This window comes from Macaca thibetana, chromosome 9 (genome assembly GCF_024542745.1).
Source record: "Macaca thibetana thibetana isolate TM-01 chromosome 9, ASM2454274v1, whole genome shotgun sequence".
NCBI lineage: Eukaryota > Metazoa > Chordata > Mammalia > Primates > Cercopithecidae > Macaca > Macaca thibetana.
In genome coordinates, this window is record NC_065586.1 from 44,064,589 (window position 1) to 44,090,284 (window position 25,696).

The 25,696-nt window shown below is 43.9% G+C and overlaps 1 protein-coding gene across 2 annotated transcripts in view; it reads left to right on the top strand.

The window, feature by feature from the left end:
• Window positions 1-25,696, top strand: part of VSTM4 (V-set and transmembrane domain containing 4) — a 115,334-nt gene that overhangs the window by 72,540 nt on the left and 17,098 nt on the right. For both annotated transcript variants that reach the window (XM_050805353.1, XM_050805352.1), the window contains exon 7: window positions 1,107-1,168. In XM_050805353.1, coding sequence (XP_050661310.1) covers window positions 1,107-1,168 — 62 coding nt within the window. The remainder of the gene's footprint in view (window positions 1-1,106; window positions 1,169-25,696) is intronic.

The window sequence follows — 25,696 nt, forward strand, 5'->3', positions numbered from 1 at the left end:
GGGGTGGTGGGGTGGGATGAGGAAGTCTTTTTGGTTCACTCAAGGGAAGAAAGGCTCTCTGAATTTTTAAAGATATCAACCAGGTGTGCAATTTATTTCACATTTGCCCTGGGTATAAAATGAGGGCTATCCAGTGATTCCAGTTATGATTTAGAGCAATGTAAGTGAGGAAGATAGGTGTTTCTGGAGGAAAGAACTGCAAGAGTATTAGGAGAACCAAGACTGATTATAGATAGTTCCTAAAATAACTGGTCAATTTAGGAGATATTTATACCTCACCAAATTTGAAATATAGTTGGGGGAATACAAGGGTTGCCCAAATGAACAATTCTATCCCTCAACTGTGACTTTGCAGGCTGTCCCCTAGGGACACATCAAGCTCTGTGGGGAGGCCAGTGGTGGTGAGGCTGAGCACACATGGAGTGGAAAGAGGGCTGGAGGGTGTGGTCGTACTGCAGGGGAATGAAAAGCATGGACCTGGGAGGGAAGGGAGTAGAGAATGCCTGCCTGGGCCAGGCATCATACCACTTGATGTAATTCATTCCACAGTAGCTATTATCCACCCTTACAAAAGTTGAAAGTGAGACTTAGGTAAGTGGTAGAGCCTTACTTTCAATGCCAAGTTCAAATCCTAAATGGTTCAAGACTAGTGACTTGACACAGTGGGAAGGGCCTCACTTTCTTTTTCTGTCAAGTGGGGACAATAAGACCCTCCCTGATGACCTCACAGGGCTGCTATGAGGATCAAGAGTCACTGTGATCAGCGCTAGTGTGTGGCTAGGACGGAGTCTCCCAGGGAAGGTCCCGGCTTCAGGCTTCACTGGGTGCATCTGGTTCTCACCTGCACACCTGACATCCATGTGGCTGGCAGAGTTTTATCCAGACTTCTTTTGTTAACCTGGCTGAGTGAGATGACGACATGTTCAAAGACTAGGGGAGGATCACCCCCACTGAGGGGAACCTGCTGACACCTAGATCTGAAAGTTCTTCCATGGGACCAGGAAGGGGTCTGAGACCTCTCAGAATATGTCCCTGATGCTCATGATGTGTGGCCACTAAGTATTCTGGGAGGAACCGCAAGCTAAACCCTTGACCTACTTCCACAGCTCCGATAGCCCCCACGTTCCATAAACCGAAGTTGCTGAAACCACAGAGAAAAGTCACCCTGGTAAGTAACCATCTTCTGTATTCCTTGTGTAAGCCTCAGACACAATTCAGATTCCAAAACGGTGCCTTTATTAACTGAAAACATGCAGAAAGTTTTAGAAACTTTTGTCCCCAAACAAAAGCATTCTCTCTTCTCGGGTGTCAGCTTTTGAGTCAGCCTTTCTCCATACTTAGTTCCCAGAGTAACTCTTTAAAAATCCAAATATTTTCTATTATAAATGCTCTGTTTCAAAAGGGAGAAAAGCCATATTCAGAAATGTATAAAATAGAAAGTGGACCTGCTTGCACACATTTACCTGATAATTACTCCAAAGAGACTGCTGCACATGTTTTCCATAAAATATGCCTTAGCTTTTGATTTTGAACAATTTTAGATTTATGGAAAAGTTATAAAGCTAGCACAGAGAGGTCCCATGTACCTTCATCCACCTTCTCTTAGTGTTGGCTTCTTACATAGCCATGGTACATGTATCAAACTAAGAAATTAACATTGGTTCATTGCTATTAACTACACCTCGGACTTAACCAGATTTTGGTCCACCTGCTAATGTTCCTTTTCCGGTGTAGGATCCAAATCCAGGATCTCACATTGCATTTAGTTGTTACATCTCCTTGCTTTCCAACAATCCAAGACAGCTCTGCAGGCTGTCTTTTTCTTTCATGGCCTTGACACTTTTGAAGAATAGTGGCCAGTGATTTTTTAGAATGTCCCTCAATTTGGTACTCTCTGAGGTTTTCTGAGCATCAGAAATGGGGTGTATTAGTCAGTTCTCACACTGCTATAAAGATACTACCTAAGACTGGGTAATTTGTAAACAGGTTTATAAAAAGGTTTCATTGACTCACAGTTCCTCATGGCTGGGGAGTCCTCAGGAAGCTTACAGTCATAGTGGAAGGGGAAGCAGGCACATCTTACATGGAGGCAGATAAGAGAGGGTGTGTGTGAGCACAGGAAAAACTACCATTTATAAAACCATCACATTTCATGATAATTCACTCACTTGTCATGAGAACAGCAGGGAGGAAACCACCCCCTAACCCAATCACTTCCGTCCCTTGACACGTGGGGTTTACAATTCGAGATAAGATTTGGGTGAGGACACAGAGCCAAACTATATCATGGGGTTACGGATTTTGGGGACAAACAGCACAGAGGTGGAGCTCCCTTCTCATTGCATGGTGTCGGGGTGCATGACATCAATATATCTTGCTAATGGTGATCCCCATCTCAATCACTTGGTTAAGGTGGTGTCTGCCAGGTTTCTTTACTATGAAGTTACTATTTTCTCCTTTCCAGACTCTATTTGTTAGAGGCCAGTCCCTGAGTCCAGTTCACATTCAAGGTGAGGAGAGTTAAGCTCCACCTTAAGGGAGACGTGTCATGAATTTGTGGATATGTTAAATCCACCACAGTAATTCATAAGAATCTTAGGGGAGATATGTTAAGGCTTGCAAATATCTTGTTTTTCCTTGAACTTTTGTCCACTAATTTTGCATTCATCAGTGGATTTTGCTTGCAGCAGATTTTACTATGGTGTGCTAAGGGTGATTTTCTATTTCCCTTAATCTTTCTAGATGTATTATTTGGAATTCTTCTATAAGGAAGAGTGGCCCCCTTTTCTCATTTGTTTATTATTCAGTAATTCCTTGATATCAGTATGGATGCGTGGATATTTATTTTTTAGTTTTTAACTACATTATTATTTATTTTGTTGTTAATATTGTTCAGCAGTTAGTTGTGTGTGTGTGCATGAGAGAGAGAGAGAGACTGTCAAAGCTATGCTAAAGTGTGTATGTACTGCAAAGGGCCAAGACAATCTTGAGAGGGGAGTGCAAGGTGGAGGATTTATATGCCAATTCTCGAGATCTACATTAAAGCAAGTGTTAGTAATACAATGGGGTATTAACACAAGGGCAGACAAGTAGACAAAGGAACAGAATAAAGAGCTCCAAACACAACTGCATAGGATTGTCATTTGATTTATGACAACAGTGACACTGCAGTGCAGTGAAAAAGATATTATCTTTTCAATGTATGGTGATGTGTTTGTTGGATATCCATACAAAAAAAAGATCTATAGCCCCTACTCTACACCACACACAAAAGTTAACAGGAGATGGATCATACACATAAGTATGAAAGGTACAAACAAAGTAAAGCTTCCTGAAGATAGCATTTCTTCCTAATTTCAGAGTAAACAAAGATGTTTTTAAACAAGACACATAAAGCACCAACCATAAAGGAATGGATAAAGAAATCTGGGATATATTAACATTTAGAACTTCTGTTCTGATTAATGATACCGCTAAAATAATGAAAAGGCTGCAGATTGGGAGAACATATCTCTATGCATATATCTGCCAAAGGTTTCCCTCCCTCTCTCCCTCCTTTCTTTTCTTTTCTCTAATTTTTTCCTTCCTTCCTTCCTTCCTTCCTTCCTTCCTTCCTTCCTTCCTTCCTTCCTTCCTTCCTTCCTTCCTTCCTTCCTTCCTCCCTCCCTCCCTCCCTCCCTCTCTCTTTCTTTCTTTCTCTCTTTCTCCCTCTCTCTCCTTCCTTCCTTCTTTTCTTGTCATTAATTTTCTTTTCTTTTCTTTTCTTTCTTCTTTCTTGTTCTGTCACCCAAGCTGGAGTGCAGTGGTGCCACCTCGGCTCACTGTGGCCTCCACCTCCTGGGTTCAAGTGATTCTTGTGCCTCAGCCTCTCAAGTAGCTGGGATTGCAGGTGCATGCCACTATGCTAGGCTAGTTTTTGTATTTTTAGTATAGTTAGGGTTTCACCATGCTGTCCAGGCTGGTTTCAAACTCATGGCCTCAAGTGTTCCTCCCACCTCGGCCTCCAAAAGTGTTGGGTTTGCAGGCATGAGCCACTGCACCTGGCTGACCTGACAAAGGTTTCTTATCTAGAACACATGAACACCTACCAATCAATAAGAAATAAAAAGACAGCACTACCAAAAAATGGGCAGAAGGTTTAAATGTGCACTTGACAAAAGAAGATATACAAATAGCCAGTAAACTCCTAAAAAGTCCGTAACCTCATAGGCATCATGACAGTGCGATTTAAAAGCATAAAGCCAGTTCACATCCACCAAGATAGTTAAAATGAAGTACTTGTGCAGTTTCTTTTTTGCCTGTATTTCTCTGATCCATTTGGAGTTTAGAAATGGATCCAATTTTATCTGTTTGTCAGACTCTTTTTTATTTTACCTTATGCCTTCTATTTCAACAATCGTTATTTGCTAATTTCATCACCATATTCTAAACAATTATATGAACTTATTTATTCCTCTTTTTTTGAGTCCAGTGTCTTTCCCTTCATGACCTTTACTTGCCTTTCCATTTGAGCAATTTGTCTGTGAATGGAATTCTAGATTCATAAACTTTTTCCACTAGGTGCAGAGAAGTAGGATAAGCACTTCATAATGTATTTCTCTGAACTTCCTGTATTGCTGAACATAAATGCCAAACTCATGACTGTCACCTATAATTCCCCATATTATTCGAGCCACATAGGTAATTTAAGCTTTCTAGTAGCCACATTAAAGGAGTGAAAAGTAACAGATGAAACAGATTTTAATGATACAGTTTATTTAACTTAACATATCAAAAATATTATCATTTAGTCATGTAATCAATATAGCAATTACTAATTACATATTTTCTATTATTTTTATTGTGCTAAGTCTTCAGAATCCAGTGTCTATTTGACACTTACTGCACATCTTAATTCACAGGCACAGTTCCAGTGCTTAGTAAACACATTTGACTAGTGGCTACCACATTGGACAGTGCATCCCAGAATGATCTAGCCCCCACTGCTTCTTTGACGTAATTTTTACTACCATCCCTCTCTCTTGTTTCCCTTCAGCCACACTGGCCTCCTTGCTAATCCTTAAATATACCAAACATGCTCCTGTGTCAGGGCCCATGTACCCACTCTCCCCTTTTCCTGGAACGTCCTCCCCAGGATCTGCCCATGGCTTATTCCTCACCCCCTGTGATCTCTGATCAAACATCATGTAATGAAGGAGCTGTCCTGATAGCCTAAATAAAACACCACCCACCTTGACATATTTTGTGTTTATATCTATTAATCATCCATCTCTTCTACCAGGCTACAAGATCCATGAAGGCAGGGAGCTTGCCTGCTCTGGTTCCTGCTGTATTCTTCATGTTTAGAAATGTGTTTAGAGCAATTGATATTTGTTTATGATTCTGCACACCAGCCCTGTTGAGTAGGTTCTGTAATATTACATCCATAGTGGGGTGCATGAGCCTCTGAGAGTCAGTAAAGTGAGAGATGGGTGACTTATCCAAGGCCACACGGCTGTGGGTTGCAGTCAGGGCTTAATCTGAAGTCTAAGGTTTTCACCAGCACATTGGAAGCTTTGCCTCAGTGCGGAATCTGGGCCTGGCTGCTCTCTATGCGTGATCCTGAATGCCTGTGTGGCTCAGCCTTGCTCCTGTCCTTGCTGTTCTGTGCTTCACCTGCTTTTTAAAGAGAGTCTTCTTTTGCCTGCAGTGAACTGTGGGTTCTAGTAGACTTTTCATATAGTGGGTTCCATTTGGTTCGTGTTATGAAAAAATCCTCATCAATTCTACTCTGTTGACTGTACCATATGGTTCTTAAATGCAGCAGCAAGCCTTTTGGCTTATTGACCATTGGCACTCAGTGGGCTTTTGGAAACTGTGGAGCATAAAGGCTAAAACAATCAATTTCCCTTGGCCTTGGAGCATCCCGGTTCTCACCTCTGACATTCAGTCTCCTGCAGATAGACAGGCTAAGTTCACTGTCCTCTAGACTGTGTGCAGCACTGCACATCTGGGTGTGTGTGTTTGTTTACGTAGCTCTTTTAGATCTTTTCTTTCTAATTCTGATATTTAACAACTACCTCAAGAGTGACTACAGAGTGACTACACTTAATTTCCCCACCTTATGTTCTCTCTAAGTTGCTCAGGACTTATTGTTTCTAATCCAGTCTCTTACCCCTGCTAATAACAGAAACAACTGTATATTGAAGTTTCATTGATATGTCCCAGGGATAGATCAAAAAAGTGCTTCTGGCATGTGATCATATTTAATTCTCACTATTAGATTTTTCCATTGCCCCCTACAAGCTTTGCATGTGAGAACAAACAACACTCAGTTTAAGAAACATGATCCATACCCATAAGGTGTAATGTCATCAGTCTTCAGGAAACAACTTTCCCCAGTGCATAGCCTGGGTGGACCCACCTCTCATTTATCCATTAAACATGAAAATCCTTTGTGTACCTCTTGGGTGCAAAATGCTATCTTAAGCAATTTTTTGCAACTTATAAAAATATCAGATTCAATAGAGGTTTCAAATATAGCTCTGGTCCTGACTACAAGTTTTTTGTTTTTGACTTGTGTGTTTGAACTGATGTGCTTCTCTGGGTGGGGACTTATCATAGGAAATTCTCAATTTTCACAGATAATTGATTGGGGCGGTTATATGCATTTCAGAAGGATTCTTTATTTTATGGAAGTATTCTCAATAACAGTTCGTTAAATAACAGGTTTTCCCTTGATCATTTAAAATATGAAGAAGTTGGAAGTTTTTATACCAAATTTTCCAGAAACAAGGTCAATTTGGAAACTAGTTTACACCTATAACAATTCATAATAAAGACAAGAGCTGACCTCAGCTGGGCCTCTATCTGACCATTAGTTTAGAGTCAAAAATATCAGACCTAGCATCTGCAGGTTTTGGTGAATATCAAGATTTATTTTCCCAGGAGGCCAGCATTGACCTCAGTCTCAGTTTGGTCGATATTTATCTCTTAGATCAATAAGTCTTGATGGTAGCTAAAACAAAAGTCAATAGCCGCCTGTTGACTCACACAAAGTTAGTGGATAATTTAGAAAATAACTTGGAGACATCTTATTTTGGGGGGCCTGGTACCAATTTAGGTGTCTAATTCTGTAATGGTTCCATGTTGCCCCAATCTCTGTAACACAGTGCTTCTTGCTGTGGTCCTAAGCCACAGAGCTCCCCAGCCCCTCTGTCTAGAAACCAATCTGACCACCTCCACTGACTCATTGACAAGAAGTGGGAAGACTCACAGGGAGAATCTCCATTTATTGGGCGCCTATTGTGTACCAGCTGCCACATTAGATTATTTACAGGCTCTGGGTGAAAAGCACGTATCTTTGTGCCTGCAATCCCCAGACCATTAACAAGTGGGAATCTTTTCTTAGGTTTCCAAGACAACATTGCATTTTGCAAGAAGTATGTACTCTAGACATTAACAGTAGTCCGAAGTTTTTAAAAAATGGTAGGACAAAAGAAGAAAAAGGTGAGGCCAGGCATGGTGGCTTACGCCTGTAATCCCAGTACTTTGGGAGGCTGAGGCGGGCCGATCACCTGAAGTCAGGAGTTTGAGACTAGCCTGGCCAATATCGTGAAACCTCGTCTCCACAAAAATTACAAAAAAATTAGCCGGGCATGGTGGCACGTGCCTGTAATCCCACCTACTTAGGAGGCTGAGGCAGGAGAATTGCTTGAACCCAGGAAATGGAGGTTGCAATGAGCCTAGATCGTACCACTGCACTCCAGCCTAGGTGACATAGTGAGACTCTGTCTCAAAAAAAAAAAAAAAAAAAAAGAAGAAGAAGAAAGTCATTTTAGACATTTTAAATTTTAAAATCAAGGCATCAAAACTGCTTTTCCTTTTTTTTTTTAAATAAAACAACCAAACACAAAAAGCTGCTTTCAAAGTTCTGCTAATCAGATAAATATGAGGCCACGTGGATCACACAGGCACTTTCTATCTGACAGTGTGACCAGCTTGTCTAATAAGCATTTACAGTTCCCATATGTCAGTGCTCCCTCATCCCCTTGGGGTGAGGCATTGGCCCAAGCATCCCTTGAAGCCTCTTGGGGCCATAGGAGCTGAACCCTCTGCAGCGAAGCTTCGGAAGCCTTGGAGCTGATTCACACACATCCAGGAAAAGTTGTCATTGCTTCCTTGTTTCAGAAGACACTGAGAAAGCCAGAAATACATTTGATCTATTTTTATTGCTTTCGGTCAGTTATTGATTTAGAGGCCAAGTAGGGGGAACTTTTCTGTGATGCGGAAGCAAAACCTCAGAGTTAAAGGAAAAACAGCCACAGGACAGAGGACTGTTACCTGAGTTGGGAAGGAGGGCAGTCAGCATCTCAACATTAACTGGAAAGTGGCGAGTGTCAATCTTGGGGTTGAATGAACTTGGATAGGGTCTTCCATGCCTCGTCATCAACCATGCCCTCCTCCACAAAGTGTCACCCACACCTCACCTGCAAGTCCTCCCTCTCCATAATTAAGCCCTAGGGTAGCTGAGGGGGTCAGGCCACCCCTGTTCTTTAGGGAGAAAATGATCTCTGTGAGCCAGAGACGAAAGACATAGAAAACCAGGAGCGCCACAGGCTTAATCACTGCACATTTCCCAGCGGAGCGCTTGTGTCCTGTCTTCCCGCTCCGATCCATCCTTTGCATGGCTGCTGAGGGATTTTTCTGAAACACAGCTTCATCCGTGTCATTTCCTGTTGTAAATGGCTCCCTCTCGCCTCCAGGATGAGGCGGCTTCCTGTGAGTAGTGGCTGGCCCTCGTCATAATCTGCCCGCGCTCCCTCAGGCCTACCCCACCCAGGACCCTCATCTTGCTGAGACCCCAAGCAGTCTAGGTCCTCTGTTCTCACCCACGCCCACCTAATCCTCCCGCGGAGCTGCTGCTCAGCTCCAAGATGTGGCTCACTCACCCCTTCTTTCTGAGGCCTCCTCACCTCTGCCTCCCACTTCTCTGGAATCTAGGTTAGTCTCGGCATCCGAGTGAGTTGTGCCTGTTCACGTCAGTGATCTGCTTGTAGATAGTTCTTGGGGTACTTTTCAGTTCCTCTGTCCTGGGTGCCCCCTCATGGTCCACCCACCTTTGTACTTGTAGGTGGTCCTGAGAGGCCTGGCCCCCTGGTTGACTGATTTTACCCCTGGCTGTTGCTTCTCCCCAGGTGGTCAGGCTGCCTCCCCCCATCCACTGCCCTAGAGTGTTGGCTTCTCTCAGGCTGTCTTCTCCTTGAACACATTCACAGGCACAGCAGCCATCTGTGCAGCCCATTGGTCCCCTAACTGGGGTCCTCAAGCCAATTCCAGAACAACTCTTCTGACTGTTGACCAGACACTCCCCTGGAGGGTCTGCGGGCACCTCAAATCCACCATGACACAGGCACACATGGAGCTCATGGCCTGCCCCACACCTCAGTGTGCATGGGATATCCCGCCTTAGCCCATGGCATTCCCAACCAGAAGCTAAATTGTGGTAAAATACACCTAACAGCAAAGGTACAATCTTCATCATTTTTAAGTGTACAATTCAGTCATGTGAAACACACTCCCATTGTGGTGTGGCCAATCTCCAATGTTCTTTTCATCTTGCAAAACTGAAACTCTGCACTCAAGAAACACCCCCAGCCCCACCCACCCAGCCCCTGGCTTCCACCATTCTACTTTCTGTCTCTATGAATTTGACTGCTTTGGCGACCTCATAGAAGTGGAATCCTGCAGTATTTGTCTTTTTGTGACTGGTTTATTTTGCTTAGCATAATGTCCTTATTCATTCACGTTGCTGTGTGTGTGAGAATTTTCATTCTTCTTAAGGCCTAATGATATTCTATTGTATGTATGCACCACATTTTTTGTGTCCATTTATCCCTTGGTGGACAGTGGAGTTGCTTCCATCCTTTGGCTGTTGTGACTAATGCTGCCATGACCATGGTGTACAAATATCTGTTTGAGTTCTTGCTTTTAATTCTTTTGGTTATATACCCAGAGGAGGGATTGCTAGATCAGATGGTAATGGCATTTTTAGTTTTTTGAGAAACTGCCACACTGTTTTCCAAAACAGCTGCACCATTTTACATTCCTACAAATAGCACACAGGGTTTCAATTTCCTCATATCTTCATCAACACTTGTTAGTTTCCTTTTTTTTTTTTTTTTTTTGATAGTAGCTATTCTTAATGGATGTGAGGTGGTATCTCATTGTGGTTTTGATTTGCATTTCCCTAAAGAGTGATGTTGAGCATCTTTTTATGTTCTTGTCGGCCATTTGTCTATCTTTGGAGAAATGGCTATTCGAGTCCATTGCCCATTAAAAAAAATGAGGTTATTTGATTTTTTGTTGTTGTTGAATTGTAGGAGTTCTTTATATATTGTGAATTTTAATTCCACATCAGTTACATAATTTGCCAAAATTTTCACCCGTCCTGTAGTGACTTTTTCATTCTGTTAATTGTGTCCCTTGATTTCCAGAAGCTTCAAATTTACATGGGAACTGGTTTTAAGTCAGGGAGAACCAGTCTTACCCCTAATGATGTCCTCAGCAGGGAATCTGGAATTACTAGAGTGCCCCTTTGGCCAATGTGTATGGAGTGAATGATGAATAATGTTTGCATGGGAGGATCTGTGGATGGAACTTAGTCTGAGTTCTCCCTGCTCCAGTTGTGGGCCAGAAGGCCAGGCACCGCCTGGGAGCTTGTTGGAAAAGTAGAATCTCCGGCCCTGACTCAGACCTACTGAAGTGGAACCTGCAGTTTACAAGGTCCCAGATGAGTATGATAAACAGTAAAGTTTGAGAAGTGTGGCTCTGAATAACTTTTCAAACTAAGTAGGCACCTCTGGTAGGGTCAAAGCTGTCAGGATCCAGAGTCGCTGCCACCCACCTCCGGAGAAGACTGTGCTTTCACTTTAGTAAGACAGGTCAGGCCCCTGGGGAGAAAGGGAGTTGTCTTATCTGTCAACAAAGAGAAAACTAAATATGATAATTCTAAAAGTCCTTGTGACTCTCTAATTCCTGCAGACCTTTCCAGAACAGCTCATCCGTACGTCAGCCAGGTGTATGTAGCCTTGCCCCATGATCTCCTAGTGTAGCACTTGACCGGGTGACCAAGACTGACTTACCTGTGATTCTCTCCAGCTTACAGTCCACAGTAAGCCTCCCTCTTCTCACGGAAACCCAAAGATTAGAGTGCTCAAAATGGACAGAAAGGAAGTAGTTCATTCATCCTAGTTCTGAGAGACCCTGCCGTAAAAACCTGCCTCCTCTGTAGCGCTGTTGAAAACCACAGCATGGCCAGCCCAGAGCTGAGATGCCCTGCCTTGTTCCACATCTGCCAGGTGTTGGGAAGAAGTTTCTTCCCCCAGCCCCAGTTTTCACCATTGAGAATGTACTGCCAGGGCCAAAAAAGAATTTGTCTCTTATCAGTAGCGGAAAAAGACTTTGAAGCACATTAGAAAGCAGTGATAGAATTCTGAGAGGATTTTAATAATAACCCAAGTCCCAGCAAAATTATATCCAGAGGACATGCATTTCAGGTTTCTTGAAGGATGTTTATAATAAGCCAGAGAATTTCTCTTGTTGTCGTTAATGTGCTAGAACTGGTTTCAGTTAAATTTTACATGAAAAGGATATATTAACCTGCATAAAATATGTTCATAATCTCAATTTAAAATTAAAAAGAAGAAAAAAAGCCACAACCATATGTACAATATATTGCCCCAAGTAAAAGCCTTGGGAAAAAAATACAAACTTTGCTTGTATCACACTAGTACCATTTTTGCAGAGATAAAATTTCTATGCTCCCCTAGGTACACATGCACAGCCCATTATTGTCGCGGGGAGTTATGTATGTCAGCTGGAGGGAAGAACGGATGTTGAGGCTTCAGAAGGGATGGGCGTGCGGAAAACAGAAGCCATTTGCTTTCATGGCTTCTTCCAGTCTAGAGAGAGCAGGTGTCTCAGCCTTCGGTAAGCCGGATGCGATCAAGATCATACCTCCCCAACATTGGAAGTGAGAATATCCTGTATCAGGAAGTCTGTTAACCTTGACAGAGGGCTGTCTTCCCTGCAGGCCACACAGTTAGTGACAAGGCCCCTCTACTGCCTGCCCCTGCCAACACTTGCCTGGCAAGAACCAGGTCACGTGCTTCTCAGCTGTGTCGGAGACCAGTAGAAATTCACTGGGGCTCCAATTTTGTTGAAGATGGGCTAAGTGACACAGTTACTTTCAAGGAGTCTTTTTTTTTTTTTTTTTTTTTTGAGGCAGAGTCTTGCTCTATTGCCCCGGCTGGAGTGCAATGGCCATCATTACTCACTGTAGCCTCAAACTCCTCAGCTCAACTGATCCTTCTGCCTCAGCCTCCCAAGTAGCTGAGACCACAGGCACGTGCCACCACATCTAGCTTTTTTTTTTTTTTTTTTTTTTTTTTGTAGAGCTGGGGTCTCACTATGTGCACAGGCTGGTCTCAAACTCCTGGTCTCAAGCGATCCTCTCACCTTGGCCTCCCAAAGTTCTAGGATTACAGGTGTGAGCCAGTGCCTGGCCTCAAGAAATGTTTTAAGACTGGTGTAGCTCCTTAAGCTCTCCTTAGGCCTCCCTTTTGGGAGACAAAGGGAATCCTACTGCATATTGCTACCAACAGAGTTTGCCCCACTTTGTTCTAGAAGGGTAATGTGGCTTTGTACTTTGAGAAGGAAGGTGACTTTGGAATTGGCCCCCTCAGGACCATGTGCTTCTCCTGTTTAATGCATCATTGATTCATTCATATTGCTTTCCCAGTCTTCTATTTATTAATTCCCCAATAATTGTTGAGCGCTGACAGGCAGGGGCCAAGGTGCCAGAGAGGAAGGAGCATGAGCCTGGGAGCCACCTGACCAAGATGAGCAGGTGCAGGGAGATGCGCTGGGCTGGAGGATGGCCTAGGCAGGAGGCAGGCCTGCACATCCAGCAGGCCAGCCCATGGGTGGCCTTTCCTGGTTGTGCAGCCCACCCTGGTCCCAGGCGTCATGGTGGGGCTCCACTCTGGGGCAGGCTGTCCCTACGTGCCTGCAGGGACTGTCCCTCCCTGCAGAGCAGTATCTTGTTTTCCATCTCAGTATGGCTGATTTGCTGCCGTTATTGGGCACTTCATTTCTGAGATCATTGCACTGCTGGGAAATATTTTTTAAAACTTTTTCTCTGCGTTTTATTTTTGAAATCTCATGAAACAATATCATTTCTGCTCACATTTTCAAGCCTATTTCATTTAAAACTTCAGTTTTGAGCACAGAGTACCTCAGAGTTACTAAAAGACTTTTTCAATCCCACATGGAGAATACTAGAAATGAAGTGCCATTTTGGAAAGACAGATAAACATCATCAACATATCTGTAGCATCAAGCTAGGCACCCAAAATATCAGGAAGAAAATTTCTATGTGAAATTCTGAGTTCACAACAAACTGATGGTGCATTTAAGGAGATTTTTTTTTTCTAGCCAGAATCAATTCTAATTTATTATTATAACTTCTTAAAATTAAATTTATGAATTTCCAAAGAGCACATGTGGTCACCAAAAGATAATTAAGACACAGCCTCATAAATTTACCGTGAGTGTGTTCATAGAAAGATGAAGAATAAAAATTGTTAATTCAGTCATATGTGCCCATTGCCAACATTGCATTCAACATGAATTTAACAAATAAGCAGGCATGCCTACTGCTATTTTAGATTTGGTTTTAATGCTTGGTTTGTGCCCTGTACATCATGTCTATGACCTAAAACTACTGTGATGGTGATGATGGTATTGATGATGGTACTGATTATGGTGATGGTGATGATAGTGGCGATGATGATGGCGATAGAGATGGTGATGATGGTGATGATGGTGGCAGTGATGATAATAATGGTGATGATAATGGTAATAATGATGGTGATTACAGTGATGGTATTAATAATGGTAATACTGATGATGATAATGATGATGATGGTGTTGGTAATAATGGTGGTAATGATGATGGTACTGGTGATGATGATGACAATGATGTGATTATGGTGGTGATAATGGTAATGGTGATGGTGGGAATGATGGTAGTGATGATGAAGAGGATGGTGATGATGATGGTGGTGATGGCGGTGGTAATGATGATGATAATGATGATGATAATGATAATGCTCACCCTTCCATGGCACTTCCCACATGCAGACACTGTTCCAGTGCTTACCAGGAGAAGCACCCTTTAACTTTGAGACAACTCTTATTGTCTCCACTTCACAGATGAGTTAGAGGACACACAGGAAGGTAAATACTAATACAAGGTCTCCCACTAGGACATGGTAGAGCTGCTCCAACCAGGCACTTGGCCACAGATCCCTGTTCTGCCCCACTGCGCTCTGAGCTCTGATGCCTTTTGTCAGAAGTACTCAGTAAAGTCTGAGTCTTTGGGTTTTCAGGGTGTTTTCTGTCTTGACCTCATTGGACAGTGGTAGAGAAGTAGGCTGGCAATCAGAATCTCCTTTTGTTAAAATAGAAAGTGAAATTATTCCTCTAAGTGGTCTCTGTCAGGAATTTGGCATATATTATTCTAATTTTTTTTGTATATACAAATGTAGATCCATATTTATGTATATATTCCCAATAGGTATATACAGTCCACCCACATTTAGTGTGGGTCATGGCTATAGATTCTGACAAATTCATTTCTGTGTACCAAGTTTGCTAAAAATGGGAATGATTCTTTACGCAACATTCACAGGTTGAATTGTTTTCTCATTAACAATATCTCAGGCACATCTTTCTACATCAGTACGTATAGATCTACCTCATTCTTTAATTACTGCAAAGTGTTACAGTATCATCATTTCTTTAACCAGTATCCAACTCTTGGCCATTTAGGTTGTTCTAATTTTTCACTCTTAGAATGTATGCTTTGGTAAATATCCTTTCACATATAACTTTATGTGAGTATTTCTGTAGGAGAGTTTTTTTTTTTTTTTTTCTTTGAGACAGAGTCTCGCTCTGTCACCCAGGCTGGAGTGCAGTGGCATGATCTCAGCTCACTGCAAGCTTCACCTCCCGGGTTCACGCCATTCTCCCACCTCAGCCTCCTGAGTAGCTGGGACTACAGGCGCCCGCCACCACGCCTGGCTAATTTTTTGTATTTTCAGTAGAGACAGGGTTTCACCATTCACAGGATGGTCTCGATCTCCTGACCTCATGATCCGCCCCCCTCAGCCTCTCAAAGTGCTGGGATTATAGGCATGAGCCACTGCGCCCGGCCAGGAGAGATTTTTAGAAGTGGGATCATTACATGAAATTATAGCCTCATTTTTAATTTTGATAGAGTCTGCCCAATTAACTTCCAGAAGTATTTTCCTATTTTATTCTCCCACGAAAAAAAAAAAAAAGAAAAAAAAAAGAATCAGTAGCCACTTTCTCACAGCCTACCCAATGGAAGACTGGAAGATATCCTCTCTCTCTTTCTCTCTCTCTCTCTCTAGTGATCAATCATCTATCTATATCTACCTATATTTTAAACTAGTAAGTTAAAAGCCATGTGGAGATTTTAGATGACTCCAAGCAGTAGAACCCAGGTGTTCTACTTCTTGGTAGAGTGTTGTCATGGACCCCCTAGAGAAGCTAAAAGAAAGAAGAGTTTCACTGGAAAGAGGAAAGTGTCCCTGTCTACATTCCTGAGGCCAGGCAGATTGGGGTGGGGGTGCTAAAAGACAGTATCAGACTAGTTTTCTTTCATTTTGTCTTTTTCATTCATTCATTCAAAAATGGCTGCCTGAGTCAGATGTCTTTCTAGGAGCTGAAGTTGCAGCCAGCAGCATCCTCAACCTCTCATCCACTAAAGGGGGCACAGACATTGGCACCTTGAAATTAGCTGTGGTAAGGGTAGTCACACACGAAAATTGGAAAATACTGCTCACATCAGAACTTTCTTTCCTGTCAAACCTGTTGTCTACACTTATCCACACGGCCCTGGTTGCAGCAGTAAATAAGCGACAGTCACTGCCTTTGGGGAGCCCAGTAGTGTGGTCAGAGGCCGGCTCTACACCAGCCCTGCTGCTCACTAGCTGCTGGCTGCATGCTCGCCACTTCTCCACCTTCGTCTCTGTACATGTCGAATGAGGGTGATAATAAGGGTACCTTCCACATAGACTAGTTGTTGTACTAAGTAAATATTAGGTGCTATTGTCACATTCTTTAGTGGAGGAAGACAGAAGGCTACCAAATGGATGATACCTTATAATGCCAAGGAGTGATCTGTGCTCTGAGGGCAGCAGAACAGGGCAAGGGGAGCTGGGGATGGGGGGCTGCATTCAATGGGGAGGACATCACAGTTAAGCAGAGACCTGAGAGTGAGAGAATGAGACACATGGCTCTGTGGGGAGAACATCTCAGGTTGGGCTGAGAACACAGCCTGGGCAAAGGTCCTGAAGTGGACCCTGAATGAACAGTGCCATCCGGGGTGTGTCCAGGAAACACACAGAGATCCATGTGACTGGAGCCCTGGTCAGCAAGAGGAATATGTGGAGCAAGCCAAGGTCAGAGGCAGGCACAGGACAAGGTCATGAAGGATCAAGACCCTTATCCATGCTGATGTCCTGATAAGAATTCTGGATTCAGAATGTGATGAGAAACAACTGGAGAACTGTGCAGAGCAGTGAGTGACATGGTTTGACTTATTATTTAGAAGGATTGTCTTTCCTACCAAAAAAAATATAAAATAGCCAGATGTGTTTGGCCCTGCTCTGAGACACAGTGGTGTTCATTAGCGTTTAGCACATAATACTTTCCAAAATGTCTCAAAATGTTTTCTTCTTTCTACCTCTAAATATTTCAAAGCAACGGACTGTTTAAACAATACTTGCTCATCATCTATAATGCAAATAGTAACAACAGTAATAATCAAACACTTGTATAGCATTTCTCCAAGCACATTACATGTTTTAATGCATTTAATCCTCAAAATAACTCTACAGGATAGTTACTATTATGAGTCCCACTTTGTAGATAAGGAAATGGAGGAACAAAGAGGTTAAGTACTTGTCCAAGTTTACACAGCTAGTGAATGACAGTCTTCCTGTCTCTGAGAGCACATGTTCCTAAGCAGGCCCTGGCACAATTAGATGGGTCTAGGAGAGTGTTAAAGACTGTGGTTGATCAGAATATTGGTGTGTTCAAGTTTGCAAATTCTCAGCATGAACATCTATGTTGAAGTAGATAACCAAAGGCTCCCTTTTTTCTAAGCAAAAGCATCCTCTTGAACAGTACTGCCAGTAACAGTACTTTGAAAGTCAGCTGGGAATTCAAACACCTATGGTCCACAGGGGAGAAGAAATGAATGACCATGTTAGACCATGGAGCGGTTGCTGTGAGACTTTGAAAGTTCCAAGTATTAGGACTCTCCCCAAGAGCACTGTCTATAATCACATTTTAGCTTCCAAAACATATGTTGGTGAAATTGACAGGCATCTATCTGTCTGATAACTTGTAGAAACTTGAACCAATAAGATTTGGCCTTGGGCCTTTCTATGCCAGACTTAGCAGGCTCCCAAAAGGGTCACCTCTGCCTGTCCTCAGAGCAGTTAGGTGGTGACTTTCTGTCATGTCACATCCATTCTGAGGACGCACTTTGCTGAACATCCTGTGTACTTTTTAGACTCAAGGACCTGAGGCGAATTTGCTCTGCTCATGATTTCTGAGTGAGTTTGTCCAACCCAAAGTGTCACCAAACGTGGAGAGGACTTGCACATCTTCATATCCATCCGGGACTTCTCTCCTGAGCTCCAGACCTTTTCCAGTCCTCCCACTGTCCTAGAGCATGCTGGGTGACTGGCCCTCAGTCCCTGGGTGACCATGCAGAGGTGGGGTGTAGGGGGAATCTGGCCAGATATGATCTCAAGGCTCATTTGTACCTGAAGCTGCAGAGTAGGTGGGGCGTTTGGTGCCTCCGAGAGTGCCTAGGCCCCATGTGTCTCTGGACCCTGGGTCAAGGCACACCTAAGTCAGCAGTCACAACAGAATGCTAGATTTGGGAGTGCAACTGGATTCCAACCCTCACCTCTGAGTGAAGATCTACTATGAGTTATGCTGCTAGAGCCAGAGGTCCCAGTGGACCAGTGGCCTCCACTCCAAGGAGATGGTGAGAGTAGACCTGGTGATGGCTCTAACGATTACCTCTGAAAATGCCCCTGGACGTCTCCAGTAGCCCTTGGACACTCAGCCTCATATTTTCACCTATCCAGCAGACAGCTCCGCCCAGGGGTCTGCTGCCACCGCACACACAGCCTGGCCCAAACAGAGCCTTGCAGCCTTGTGGCCTGCATCCCATGCCACCCAGAGGTGCACTGGGAACCTGGGGGTGAGGCTGTGGAGAGGGGAGGCGTTCCAGTGAAATTCTTTCCTTCCCCTCCATCACTCTCTCCCACCAGGGACAGCTCCATGTTTCTATCTTTGGGAAGTCTTGGGTTCTGTGGCCTCAAGTCCTCAGTTTCTCCACACCAAGCCAGGGCTCCTGCCTCTGATAAGGATGGGGTCAGTTCCCTTCTACCCCAGCTTCCCCTTTAGTTGGAGCTCATACTGCCTGCTGAGTGGTGAGGGACTGCTCCAAAACCTCAAACATTTTATGCCAAGGGATGTTCACTATTTTCCCTGTTGGCATCCCAGGCCTACTTCTTGGGAAGGGACTGCTGTCTGCCTGTCTGCTCACCTGGATACAAGACATTCACATCAGAGCATAGACACTGCCTCTGAACGTGCACTTGCAATGCCTGGGACTGCCCACGAGCATCTGGGAAGGACTGACTGCCTCTGAATCCAGACACCACCTGTAATCCAAACTCCATAATCACCAGCCCCGCCTCACAGGGCTGGCATGAGGATGGAGTGAGATGGTAAAAATTAGTTAGCGTTTTCTGAGTTCCGTTCTCAGAAGAACCGATTCTCAGCCACCACATTCTGCTACCTCCCAAAGCCACTTCTGGATTATGTCCTTTGTCTTGGAAAGGCATTTCTTTTGTTTCTTTATTTTTATTTAACATATACATCATAAAACTCTATATTCTCTTTTCATAATAGGTTTAAATAAATTTGCCAATCAACACCCATGGTCCTTGAGATTGAGTCAAGCTCATATCCAAGGCATGTTGATGATAGTAGGACTGATAGGCTTCATAGCATACTTTTCTCTCCTGAGTTGGGTCCTATGGAGACCCATTGAGGACCCTCTGTCAAATCGAGCTTTCTGGATGCACAGCCTCAAGATCCTTGGTGGCCGTAGTTATGTGTGCAGTGGTTGCTGTTAGGGGAGAGTTTGTTTTACCAGTTACTCTGTTGAATAAAAAATGAGCACTTATCTTGCAGGGAGAAGAGGAAGTCTGCTCCTGATAATTTGTAATTCTCTCATGGGTAAATAGATTCCTGATAGTGCAGCTCTGTGGAGCTGCAGTCACATTTTTAAACTCTAAGGTGACGTTAGCATAAACATTCCATGTCCCAGTTATTGATCTGTTGCTGTGATAATGGTATTACCCAATTGAACTTTTGACATTGAGAGAACTTGCAGAGGCTGCAATTGCATTTTTCTTTTATCCCTGTGACTTAATTCAAGTTACACATCTAACTGTGATCTCTGTGAAAAAGTGTTGTTTTGCAGGAGTCTGCATAAGAGAATACTAAACCTCTCTCTCTTAGTAAGAATGTTAACTTCCAGCTTGAATTATGGAAAGACACCTACAAAATGAAATACTCAGAAACTACCCATTAAGAACTTAAAGTGTGTTATCTTCCAGAAAGGTGCACAACCTCAGAATTCCTTGGGGTTAACTTTTCTTGCATTAGCCAAATAAAATTGTTCTTCCCCATGATTTTCACCCTCAAACTGGGGGAAAGGGGGCTTGTATTAGAGGTGGGAGATTCAGCCCAGAGGCTGCTATCTGCTGTCATAGTACCTCATCGTTAGCAGAACAGAAGGCTAGATAGGCCATTGCAAGCTCTGAAACTTGCAAACTCACTTTGTGATGCCCAGAGTCCAGGAAGGTTCATCACTGCATTTTAAACCTTTCCCAATGCTTCTGAGAGGAAGCTGTGCTATGTGAGAATTTAATTTGGCTCAGCAGCCATCCAGGAGCAGTTGAGTTCAAGTCTAGGACTGGAAAGTTCCTTAAGCATAAGGAAAAGGTAATTACCACGCCACTAACACCTAGAACAATGGCTACAAGAAAAAAAGTGCTGACAAGGATGTGGAGCAATGGAAACACTCATGTTTTGCAGGTGGGAGGGCAAAATGGTCCAGCCTAGACAAATAGGCAGTTTCTTACAAAGTTAAACATAACTTACCATGTGGCCTAGCAAACCCACTCCTGGGTATTTACTCTAGAGGCATGAAAACATCACACAAAAACCTATATGTGAATGTTTATAACAACTCTATAACCACTAAAAACTTGGAACAACCCACAAGTCATCCAGCAGGTGAGTGGATGGCTGGCTGCTGCATGTGGAATACTCTACCAACAGAGAGGAGCAGAGAGTCATTGCTCACAACAACCGGGATAAATCTCCAGGGAATTATGCTTAGTGAAAAAAAGCCAATCCCAGAAGGTAACACACTGTATGATTCTTTGTATGTCACCTTGTCTAAGAGACAAAACCATAGTGGCAGAAAACAGATCTGTGGTTGCCAGGGGTCAGGGCTGGAGGGAAGGTGGGACTGCAGTGGGGTGGCATGCAGGGGTGGTGGAACTGTCCTGAGACCTGACTGTGGCAGTGGTTACAGACATCTATACCTGTGCTACAATTCTTAGAACTGAACACGTAAAATGTCCATTTTACCCATGTCATTTAACACAAATAAAATGAAACTTTGAGAAACCTCCATTATGTCACCAGAGACACAGCAGGAGGTGTGAGTGGAGCTGTAATCCTAGGACTGAGTCTGTGGACATACGTTGGTGAACATGCCTGCAGCGTGAGGGGTCCGGCACACATTTGAGAACATAGCTCAGAAACATGCATGCTTAGAACATTCTTAGATGTTACTTATATAAATGAATGAGTTCGTCATTAGTTTGTTGTAAAATGCCTTCCTTCACTGGCCAGCGAGCAGTTCTGTGATGGTGATCGTGGTCATTAGAGAGGGTGAGACAGAATCCGAGTAGTTCACTGTGCAGGGTCAGAGGACATCACAGGTGCAATAAGTGGAGGAGAATGTGGCTGCCAATGGCATCAGTGTCAGGGCCTTCAGAGGGCCTGGTGGATGTTGAAGGAGTAGGGGTCCACCTTGTGTGTGACGGGCAAGAGTTTCATGTAGAGGGGATCAGCTTAAACAGAAACCTATACTCTCCTTCCTTGTTAGAGAAGTTTCAGGGAGGAGCCTGGAAGGAGGACTGAGTGGATCACGTGGCTCTTTTGCATCCATAGCGTAACCCTTGGTACTTTCAGCAGTCACAGGATGTGCAATGTAAAGAAACCCCTTCCCTCAGGGCTTTGCAACCTATGGCATTCATTGCTAGAGAACCCCTGATATTCAAAGGACAGGTCAGAAACATCTGAGGCAGGTAGCAGTGGGATCCTCTGCTATGAGGGAATAAATCTTCTGGCCCAGTCCTGCCCCTGTCAATACCCACATCCTGAGCCCCACCATCCTCTCCCACCATGGGCTGGGCTCTCTTTTTCCACACGGAGGGCAGCAGGCAACAGGCTGCCACCATGGCTGAGTGCGACCCAGAGATGAAACGCCACCACCTCCCAACATCTGATCACTCTGCTTAGCCCTGGGAGTGTGAATTCCCAAAGCCTTGGTTTATTTTATGTATTTCACTTTATCTTGAAACAGATTGGTTTTTATTTGTGTTTTAGGGCAAGGTATCTGGACATAGGCCAGGTCCCTTGCCCGTCTATATGGCACCTTTAGGTAGGTTACAAAAAGGCACCCATCTTAATAGACATATTAAAGAAGAGCTCCCCATCATGATGGGAACAACTCTGGCTCCACAGAACGTCTTGGGAGAGCTGAGCATGGGGTGAATTTCAACCCTCAGTCACTTAAACCTGGAGACCTTGGGTAGGCCCAGGGCCAGTCCAGTGGTTCATTGAGGCAGCAGAGACTAGGCTCCTCGGTCTGTTTTCTCTGCCATCTTGAGCAGGTTGGCTTGGTTTTCATTCATGTTGCTGCTCTGTCTTAACATCTAATTTGTTTTTCCCTGGAAGAATTGAGGCCGTGCCCAAGGAAGTCGGAGCATACAGACCTAGTATGATCGCTCCCCTAGGGCAAGGAGCCCTTTCCTGTGGGATTTTTCTGTCTTCTACCTCGAAACCTCAGCCCAGTCTCTTCCTGAGGTGGGGCTGCTTCTGCGTGCCATTTTGTTTCTCCTTACGTTCCCAGCATGAAACATGGTAACAAAAGAAAAGTGGCTTCAGAGAGAGCTGCAGAATGGCAGGTGGCACACAGGGCTTGGGGACAGAAACGACCTGACTCTTGGCACTCACAGCCTCTGTGTGCTCAGCTGACTGCAGGATCTGTCTCGGCCCCGGGTTCAATTCAGAGGGCAGTAATGTCCTGCAGCTGGCCTGTGTGCCGGTCACCTGGCAGCCAGGTGCATTGCTCAGATGGAGGCAGCCACACCTGGCTGATTTCCCTCTGTTAGCTTCCCTCCCCTGCTGGAGCCAGGTGCCCTTCATACCAGTCAGCATGGCAGCACCTGAGTCCCCATTGCACCCTTTCCAGAAAGCTGGAGGTGGGCATGGGCTGCCAGCACCCCAGCTAGATCTGTTGTGGCACAGGGTCAAGGCCAAGGCCTGGCCATGGCGGGCCAGGCAACTGGGGATGGGAGGTGTGTAGGGGGGTAGGGTACCATGTGAGGAAGTCCTAGAGCCTCTCTTCTCCAGTCCTGCTCCTCACTGAACCAGGGATAAATGTATCAGACCTTTGTCCCCTGCCTTGCCTCGGGGAGGGTGCTCTGCTGCTGACATAAATGCCTTAATCTCTTATATCTTCCCACCCCATCAGGTAGTTCTTCTCATCTCCCCTTCAGGAAGGCTATTTTCTCTTCTTCCATTCTCTTCTGTCCTCACCTTGACTTATGTATTCATTTGCTAGGGCTGCCATAACAAAATACCGCAGTCACACAGTCAGGGCGGCTTAAACAACAGACTTTATTCTCTCACAGTTGTGGAGGCTGGATGTCTGAGCTCAAGGTGCTGGCAGGGTTGGTTTCTCCCAAGGTCTCTCTCTCTCCTTGGCTTGAAGATGCCGCCTTCTCCCTGTGTGGTCTTCCCTCCGTGTGTGTCTGTGTCCTCATCTTCTTAGAAGGACACCAATCAAATTGGATCAGGGCCCATCCTAATGGCCTCATTTTAAGTTAATTACCCCTTTAAAAACCCTATCTGCAAATGGAGTCACGTTCTGAGGTCTTGGGAGTTAGGGCTTCAACACAGGAAATTTGGTGAACGTGATTCAGTCCATAACAACTAATTTCTAGAATCTGTTCCTTACCTGTCAAAAGATATCCAGGGCTACTTAGTTCACAAAGTTCTTGTTAACTTACGAAGCATTCAGAATGTGCACATATGCATGCTATTTTAGTTGGCCCTAGAGAGGAGGTGATGCCACTGAAACACTGATTTGTTCACACACACATGTTTAGCACCTTTTATGGGGCAGCCGCTGGGCCAAAACATTAAGTAGACCTCATTTCAATCCTCATAATCATCCAACAAAGTAGGTATTATTATCTCTGAGCTCCAGTGATGGAACTGGCCCAAGGTCACACAGCTGACCTTTGAATTAAGATCCAAATTCCTCCTGCACCCATGATCTGCAGTCAGTCCCAGGACGATAGCCTCAGTCACTCTCCTCGCCTCTTCTCCATGAACACTTTCATTGATCTGAGAGTTAGAAGAATTTCCCTTTATTGCAGCCTTCCTCTGATGCATCAGTACTTGCCTGTATCTGACCCCCCATCCCCCCTTGCTCATAGAATCCCCCTCCAGACTTACTTGCGGTTTCTCCCTGGCTGGTAGTTTTCTCCCTGGCTGGTAGTTTTCTAATATAAAAAGTGAGACTAAGGGTCCATGAAACAATGGGTTTTAGACACACAAGATACCAAGCAGCTGAATACAACAAATGCCGGGTCTTTATTTGAGGAATAGAAAGAGAATCTGACCAGGAGTCACCACGGGTTAGGTGAAAGGGAAAATAAAGTAAAACCAAACAGCCCCAGGAGAGAGGAAATGGCCAAGTTGCTTCTCATATATGCAGAAAGTTCTAGGGCTTTTTCTAAAGGATTCTGCCAGGACTTCCCAGCAGCAGTTGGTTCACTCTTGCTGCCTGTTTTCCAGTGATTACAACATCCGGATATAAATGTAAAGCTCGGTCCGGGTCTGAGGCCTGGAACTCCTCCTTCAGGCAGTTTCCTTGAGGTTTTCAATGGAATTTACAGTCGTAAGAGTGTTTGTGAATAGACAGTTCAACACTGTTGAAGCTTCTATCCTGAGTTCCACAATTTGTACTAACACTCCACAACCTTCTGTGCTTCCTGCATCCCCCAGAGTAGGGTAGGGGCTTGAAGAGAGTTATTTTGAGGGCCAGTGGCTATAAGGAAATGAACAGAAGTGCTTCCTCATTCATTTTCAGGGGCGCTGGGAGTGATTCCCTAGCTTCAGTCCAGGTTGGGTTTGTCTACTGAAGATAGCAGTAAACTTGTATCATCTGAAATAAAGGTGGGGCTTTGCAGCAGGCTCCTCGTCAGGCTGTGCCCCATTGCAACCACCTGCTTTAACCACTGCTTTCTGCTCCTGGCTCTTGGTTTTACCACCAGTTTTTTAGTTTACCTAGTCTTACTGATGTGCCAGAAATGTTCTCTAAGCTTCTCCTCAGATGCACCTTAAACCTTCCACTGAAACATTAGTGCAAAGAAAGGTAGTTTGGTGAAAACCAGTGAGGAATATACATTTGCCCCTTTCATTGGCCATTAAGAATTTATTTCCAGTTAAACAAGCTGGGAAATGTAATTAGGCACATGGCTGATGTGATAGCCAAGTCTGCATGCCAGAAAAACAATAGGTTCTTTAAAGATGCCAAGGACTGATATTATGCATCTTATCTTGGAAACTATACACTTCACAGTTCTGAGCCTCCTGTGAGCTGCCTCATATCTTCAATCAAATTATTATATTCCAGAAATATGCATAAGGGAAATGATTCTACACATTTTATGGTGGGTTGTTGCTTGTAGCAGTAATTGAAGTACCTTTTCCACTTATGAAAGTACTAATTTTATTTGTTTTTATTGCTTTTCTAGATGCAATTATTTATTTAGTGTGCTTTGGCTTTATTAAATTATGTTTACTATAGGAACATCATAAAAATGTATGAAAACAACACATCAGCCAAGCCAGCCTGGTGACCTGTATTGAGAGAGCTAGTGTTATTTTTCATATCCAAACGTAATGGAATAACTTAAGAATAAACAGATAATCTACACTAGAAAACAATGCAATTTCAAGGTAATGTAATAAAACACCTGGACAATATGATTTCATAAATCTTGGTGCTAAAATTTACATGAGTTGAGTTTTGTGGGCTTATTTGAGGACACATGGCATTTCTAAATGGAATCATTATAGTGGGAAATGTAATTAAACCAAAAAGCAAGAACGTAAACAGGGTTTTTGTTGCTTGTAAGATATGGATGACTAAGAAGCA